The sequence below is a fragment of the Poecilia mexicana genome, unplaced genomic scaffold (assembly GCF_051168715.1).
Source record: "Poecilia mexicana isolate PSO_F unplaced genomic scaffold, ASM5116871v1 scaffold_17, whole genome shotgun sequence".
NCBI lineage: Eukaryota > Metazoa > Chordata > Actinopteri > Cyprinodontiformes > Poeciliidae > Poecilia > Poecilia mexicana.
In genome coordinates, this window is record NW_028263386.1 from 12,853,527 (window position 1) to 12,861,102 (window position 7,576).

Here is a 7,576-nt window from a genome sequence, read left to right on the forward strand (position 1 = left end):
TAATGTATTTGCCACTCACCGAAGGTAAGGTCACTTGCTTATCATTTCCTCTCTCAGCATAACTGCTGGCTGTAATGTTGCATCTTTATTGTATATTGCCACATTTTTACTGGTGGTGCACTGATCCAAATTTTCTGACCAATTTCCGATCTCTGATTTTTGTAAAGAATTTTTGATTTCTATTTACCAACTATAATTAATAGGCTTTTTCTATCCTTGCTGCATGGCCAATACTTGATAGTTTTAGGAACATTTACAACAGTCTTCACAATCTAGAGTGTTGATATTTAACCCTAAAGATCCATTCATGCTCACTTTATGTCTGGAAATAGGTAACCCTGTTTCCAACTTTGCTAAGCTTCACAGCCCACAGTGGAAGCCATCTTGATAATGTGCAGTCTCAGAAAGAGACATAAAAATAAAGACTGCAGTAAACAGAGGTGGTCTGTGCAGCATGATTATGCGGAAGCTCCACCATTTCTGTCACGGTCTTCTTGGACTGAACGATGAATCTGGACAGAATACTCCGTCTGTATTCTTCAGCACAAATGGGCCTTTATTCCACGTTTTCCCAAGGGCTGCCTGCATCTCCAAATCCATGATGTTATAAGACAGACGCAAAAAAGTTTAAAAGGGTAAAACAAAACCAAAACAGAAAACTTTGTTGTAATTAAATAAGCCATCCAGTTATCTGCTCGAAAACCTTGCGTCATCATTGCAAAAGCAATGTTTGCAATATAGTAATTACAGAAGACTGCTTGGCTTCAACATGACACAAACATATGTGTACCATTTTAGTGAATGAGATTTTGAAGAAGACAGAAAATAGAGGGAGATTGTAATGGTGTGATAAAGAAAGAATATAAAAGATTTTAGTTTATTGTAATCAATACATTTCTTATCATGCAACTTTAAAATGGTAAAGAGTCTGTCCTTGTAGAGCATTTCATCCAGTCCAGAAGACTCCAAAGAACTTAACTGAGTCACAGATGTAACTGTACTTGTTACATCTGCATTGTTGCAGTGAGATCCTTTCTAAAAAAAAAAAAAATACAGTGATAATGAAAGTAGCTAATGTTAATAGTTGCTTACTCAATAGAAGTATCAACACCAAGGAGGGCTGCTGTTAGCACAACATGACAGTGCTTACATTTGGCCTACTTACCGATTGGAAAAAAAGATTGGATTCTTTTACATTTCTGATTGGCCTTGTCCTCAGTTAGAAGTGATCGAGCTAAAACAATAATTTCTCTTTGCGTCCCTATCCTTTACGGGTCTATGTAGATCCGGTGGTGTTCTACAAACTTAAACTGTTATTTGTGCTTAACTAGCTTGTCAGGGTGCCCGCTGAATGCACAGAGCATCAAGAAGAAGCACTCAGAGGAGGAGATGATGACTATCAAACTGAAAACCAGCAGCGGTGAGTTAATTCAAAATTGAATGTTATTGTTTACATAAAAAAAAAAAAAAAACACTTTTAACTATAATACCTGGGGGTCTGTGTAATCCAGGCGTTGAAAACAAAGAGGACATTCACCATCTGGATCATGAAATCAAGGAGTTGAACAATTCAAATATGAAAATTGAAGAAGACATGATGCACCTCCAAACACAGGTAAGTATTTACTCCCACAGCTTGCGTTCAAAAGCGTCAGTTCGGGGTGATCGCTGCTGCTCGCTTAATCTGATGAGCCTCTCCTCGGTTTTGAACCCGAAAGCAGATCTCGTCGATGGAATGTAACCTGAAGACAATTGAGGAGGAAAACAAGATGATCGAACAGCACAATAACGGCCTTCTGAAGGAGCTCGCTCGCCTCAGCCAAGCTCTCATTAACAGCCTGACAGACATTCAGCTGCCTCAAATGGTACAGTAAGCTTTGACCACACACACTGCATCTGTCGAACCCTGTCAGTGGGAACTAGTTTCCTTCAAATTGTCATTTTCTGCTGCACTGTTTCCACTAATGGTCAAACTTGTTTTTGTTGCAGGGACCCATCAGTGAGCATAATTTTGAAGCCTATGTGAACACATTAACTGATATGTACAACAACTCGGAGCATGAATACTCCCCAGAGTGCAAGGCCCTCTTGGATAATATCAAACAGGCTATTAAGGGCATCCATGTTTAAGCTGCAGAGCTACCAAGAGGTTCCTTTGACTTGGGATAATGGCACTAGATAGCTCTATTTCACTGAAGAGTGCTGGCTCGGCTGCATGTATAAGACAAGGCTTTTGGAAATGTGTTCGGCATTTCCCCGGTAAACACGCTGCACTGAGAAAATTACCAGCCAGATTTGTAATGCTTTTACCGTTTCTGCATTTATCCTGGTGAGATTTTTTCTTTTTTTATTATGATGATGATTATTTTATTTTTATCCCCTCTTGCACTTAATTATTTTGTATGATTTGCTTGATTTTAATCTGTATGTGTTTATGTCATTCTTATATTATTGGTATTTATTACTATATTTGTTCCTCAGTGTATTTATTTCCTCAGATTTTATTTATTTCTTGAACTGTAAATGCTTAATATTTGAGAAATCTGTTGGTTTTTCTGCACATTGTAAATTACACAAAAGCACATTCCAGTTTTTAATGGCATACTTTCGCCATCTAGTGTCGAAAAAGCTAGTCTATTATTACTCTTCTTATTAGTTCATGAGTTTAACTTCCCTTGAAAGAAGAAAAAAAAAAAAAAAAACTACCAAAACTAAGTATCACCGGTTTTAGGCATTGCTTTCACTTTTGTTATTGGGAACTGAATGTATTAGACTAAGTGAGATTGAAAAAAAAATATATGATGATAATAAAACAAAATGCAATGCAAGAGTACTGTACCTTTTTATACTCAAGGCGGGGTGAGAATGCAGCATCATTTAGGGAAGCGAATGTGAGTTTATGCCCAAACGGAGCGCATCTAAAAGAAAAAAAAATAATAATCAAAAATTCACTTTGTCATAATGTTTTTTTTTTTTTTTACAGAAATATAGATATTAAACTGCCTTCTGTGCACACACGCTGAAGTGTGCATATAGTATGTGCCTAAATGTATATGAATCCATGAAAATATACAAGTACTATGTTTTGTGGTAGGACAGTATTACGTGGATGGTGTCTAATTTATTCTACAGTACAATTATTTTCATAGGAGGACGAGTTCCTGATGACTGTTTGAAAACTGGTGTTTCAGTAGCTGTAATCTCTGAGTCAGGTTCTTAAAGTATGACTGAGACTGAAATTGTTTTTCTTTTTCTTCTTCTTCTTTGGCTTTTGTTTTACTCTTTTCTCCTCACAGGTCTTAGCATTTCAACAGCTATCGGAGTTTAAATATCCTATTGGCACATTTTAATAACTATTTTAAAACCGTGTCAAAAAAAAAAGGCAATTTGGTTTAAATCAATCATCACAGATAAACAGTTGTAAAAGGCTGATCAGTTGTTATTTTGAGCAGCACTTTTGTATCAATATATTGTATGTCTACATTAGATCAACAAATATAAGAAAAGGGAACATTGTATTTACTTTACACCTCCAAATATTTTAGTCTCTCAGTTTGAAATTAATCCAAGAGTTGGGAATGCATAATATTCATTTAAGCAATATGTATTTAATTTTTAGTCCAATGTAGCCTTGACTGTTTTAAAAGCAAACATTGTAATAGCAAAGGAGCCAAATTGCAGAAAATTGAAACCATATTTTATCCAAACACAAGAATTTAAATCTTTTAAAAATCCAATTATGTTCTTAATCCTTTATACGTTTTTTTTTTTTTTTTTTTTACTATTATTATTTCTAAACCACACGTTGCTTGCTCAGGAAGTTTTGTGAATAATATTTATTTATTTTTTCTTCTCCCTGTTAGTATTTGATGTTTTGTAATGTGAAAATGCTCTTTTTGTGGAACGATATTAGTATGAAATTGTACTGTATTTTCTTTCTTTGTTTTTTTTTTCTTTTACATTAAAATGTAATGGTTTTTTTCAGTTGGGGTAGTTTGTAAAATGGAAACTTCCTATTACTTTTACTATTTCATAATAAACAGATATGCGCTGTGTTGTACAGTTTGTGTATGGTAGAAATAAACTTTTCAAACGGTTGTGTGATTTTTTTTTTTTTTTTTTTTTTTTTTTTTTAGGTTTTAGGTGCACCGGCAATCCAACAATAACGTTGATGCCCGATGGGCAAAAATTTTCATGGGGCAACACTGGCACCTAGTGGTAAATCTGAAATATTACATTAAGAACAGGGAGTTGGTCCGGGGAGTAAGTAAGCTCACGTTGAGGAGCTGTTGTAGTTAAATTTATAAAGACCAAACAATCATGACATCCAAGAAGTGACTGAGAACAAATGGATACATCTTATATGACCAACAAATAATAACCTTACCTAAATTAATTGTATTTCTGCTAAATATTAATTAATCTACTGTTTGTTTAAAAGCATGTCAGCTAAATTTCAGAAGTGGGGTAGAATGTACAGTATGTCACATGTCCCATATTTTCTCTTTACTAAATGGAAAACAATGTGCATCAAACAACACAATATATTTACAGCCCAAAATAATTGGGGGTTGTCATTTTTGAAGCATTTATGTTTTATCATGTCACAAAACTTTAACATATTTTATTGAGATTTTATGTAATAGACATACACAAATATTGCATGTTTGCGAAGTAAAAGGAAAATGATGCATAGCTCTCAACTTTTTATTCCCAAAAGTGTGGTGTGAAACCATGTTATAGCTGGGTGTCTTTCCTATCTCTGAGGTTTCTTCATCAAGCTTAGAGAGGCTACATGTGCAATGTAGTCTCTGTATGTTTTTCAGTTGTCTTGCCACATATCCTGTTTCAGATTAGGTTAAGACTTTGAACCATTCTACCAAATGAGTATTCTTGGATCTTAAACCATAGCATTGTCGCTCTGGCTGTATGCCTGGGGTTGTCCTGCTGGAAGGTGAACCTTCATCCTAGTCTCAAATGTTTTACAGCCTATAACATATTAAATTTCCAGATTACTCCATTTAACGTCATTTGGTTTTTCATTAACACTGCAAATTGCCAATGAGGCTTCTTTTTACTTTCTTCTAACAATTGCTTATGTTTTGCTACTCTTCCATAAATGCCAGTTTTGTGGAGTGCTTGACTAACATTTGCCAACATCTGTCAACAGATATTCCCACCTGAACTTTGGATCTCTCCAGTGTTACTATTAGCCTCTTAGCTTCCCTAAATTTCTCTAACAAATCCCTTCACAGAACAGATGTATTTACACTAAGACATGCAGGTAGACTCTGTTTAGACCTGCATATGATTGAGGAAAACAATTATTTTAATTTTATTTAGGGTTACCAGAGTAAACAAGGTTGCATACAAACTTTGCCCCTACTCCACACTTTTGAGATTTTTTTTTTTTTAAAATGTGTCTCATCAAATCACATAAAAAACTACTTTTTGTGAATTTGACAAAATTTTAAAAATTGCTAATTAAATATGATAACTGCTGGCAAATAGTTAACAAAATAGAAAAAATAATGGACAAAAGACATCAAGTCAAGGATGACTTGTTCATCTCTCTTAGCAAATGTGTCTCTTCTTTTTCCTTAGTTCCTTATAGTTCCTCAGTTTTATTTTATTTACATTTTTGAGTAAAAAAAAAAATCATCACCACTAAGAAAATTGAACACAAAAAACTGAGCTCTGAGTGAAATCAAAGTTTAGTTACTTTGTGGGGTCAACAGTAATTGCACAGTTTTTTTTTTCTTTTTAGAAAAGGCTAGACTATGTTAAGCCACAACCCAATTACCAGCTTTCTGCCTCAAAAGCAGGTAAAATTAATAAGAAGATGGTAAAGAAAACAATGACTGCCAGCATTTGTCCTTATATGTAACCTCACATGTTGATGTGCATCACCGGAGGAAGCACACAAATCAAATGTGTTGGAAGACTAAAACAACAAAACAAGACAAGAGGTATGTGCTGCATGAAGCCACTTCCTGGAAAGTTGCAAGTCTGCCTTCCTGTAACATTCCTTCTATGGTTTTCACTGCTGCACAGAGACACTGGTGCTTCTGTATTCAATCTAGTCTGAGCATAAAAATAAAGAAAGGCATATAAAGGGCACCTACTAGAAGTAATCTAAGAGTACTGCAATGTAATATTAGTGGCTTTTTAACATACCCAATGTGTTGGATCCTCTTTAAAATATGGTAGATGATGGTTCTTTAAGCACTGGACTGGCCGCAGATATCAGCTAATTTTGTCTTTGTCATGTGCTAGAGAAGACTAAATGCTGTGCCCCCATTTCCACATCATCTAGACTGTGGCAAAAAATAAATAAATAAATAAATAAATAAATAAAAACATTTAAATAAGATATCTGACAAAAGTCAACTTAAAAATTTACAGATAAACAATGTAATCAGAGCTAAAGAGTTAACGGTTAAAATTTTCCGTGTTAGTATGATGTAGAGAAGGTGTCAATGTGCGGACCACAGTTTCCCTAACCTCCTCTCTCCATCCCTCACTTCAGATCTCATGAGACTCTAATTATAACGCAAAATAAACAAACCCTTCTTGTACAGAGGTGTGGATTTTGTTTGATTCAGGGACTCTGAGAGTGGCAGTGAGTGACATTACTAATGATCCTGGATGAGCAGCTATTCAGTTACGAGAGACACTCAAATGTGCGTCAGGGTTTATTTTGAATTAATAGTTTTGGCTCATGCAAGTGGATCTCAGCACCTCTGTTGCGTAATAACACCACTGGGGGAGAAAGAAAGCAAAATCTTCAGGTACAGGAACTACTCATAAAAAATATTTATTTGTGTAAATATATATATATATATATATATATATATATATATATATATATATATATATATATATATATATATATATATATATATATATATATCTCAAAAAAAAAAAGAGAGAGAGAGAAGTAAAAGATAAGGTAGTTCAAAGTGTCTAATTTTCTCCCACACAAGAGGAAGTTTGAGATGCACTAATACATGCAACAAAAGATCACGTGCTGCCTCACACATGAGAAAATTCAGAGGAAAAAGCCCGTTAATGCAAGCTGGCCAGCTCAGAGCCAAAGCGCATGTGATGACCGGAGCTTCTTCCACATTAAACCAGGTGATCATCCATTCCCAATCCTCCACAGCTAAATTTAGGTCTCTCATTATAGGAACTGTGCGGGGTTAGAAGGTGCATGACACTTTCTACAACCTTTCTATTTTTAAATTCTCTTGTCGAAATAATGAACAGGTTGATCACAAGGTACAGTGCTGCTTCCCTCTTCCTTATTTCCTTCACTAAATTTGTAGATATTGGGAGATGCTGATACAAAGATATAAACAGTGATCTTTAAGTAGGGCTCTATAACATACTTATGCTAACAAAAACAGTATTCTTTACACAGTGGTTTTTGCATCATGTCCTTCCCCTTGTGCGCTCTGAAGAGACCCCATACTGAAGTATAACCAGATGTGTGAACACGTCTTCAGCAGGGAAGCTCCTGCTATATAGTGCTCATTGAAAAAAGTATGGGTGAAATTTTACAATCTACTGTGTC

At 35.0% G+C, this 7,576-nt stretch overlaps 1 protein-coding gene across 1 annotated transcript; it reads left to right on the forward strand.

Annotated features, from left to right (window-relative positions):
* The first annotated feature begins 443 nt into the window (after nucleotides 1-443).
* LOC148154754 (suppression of tumorigenicity 18 protein-like) lies at nucleotides 444-4,097 on the forward strand. Its single transcript, XM_088014631.1, has 4 exons — nucleotides 444-1,420; nucleotides 1,512-1,615; nucleotides 1,719-1,865; nucleotides 1,990-4,097. Exons 1-4 carry the CDS (start codon nucleotides 1,390-1,392, stop codon nucleotides 2,128-2,130), a joined length of 423 nt encoding a protein of 140 aa, XP_087870757.1. The 5' UTR covers nucleotides 444-1,389; the 3' UTR covers nucleotides 2,131-4,097.
* The last annotated feature ends 3,479 nt before the right edge of the window (nucleotides 4,098-7,576 follow it).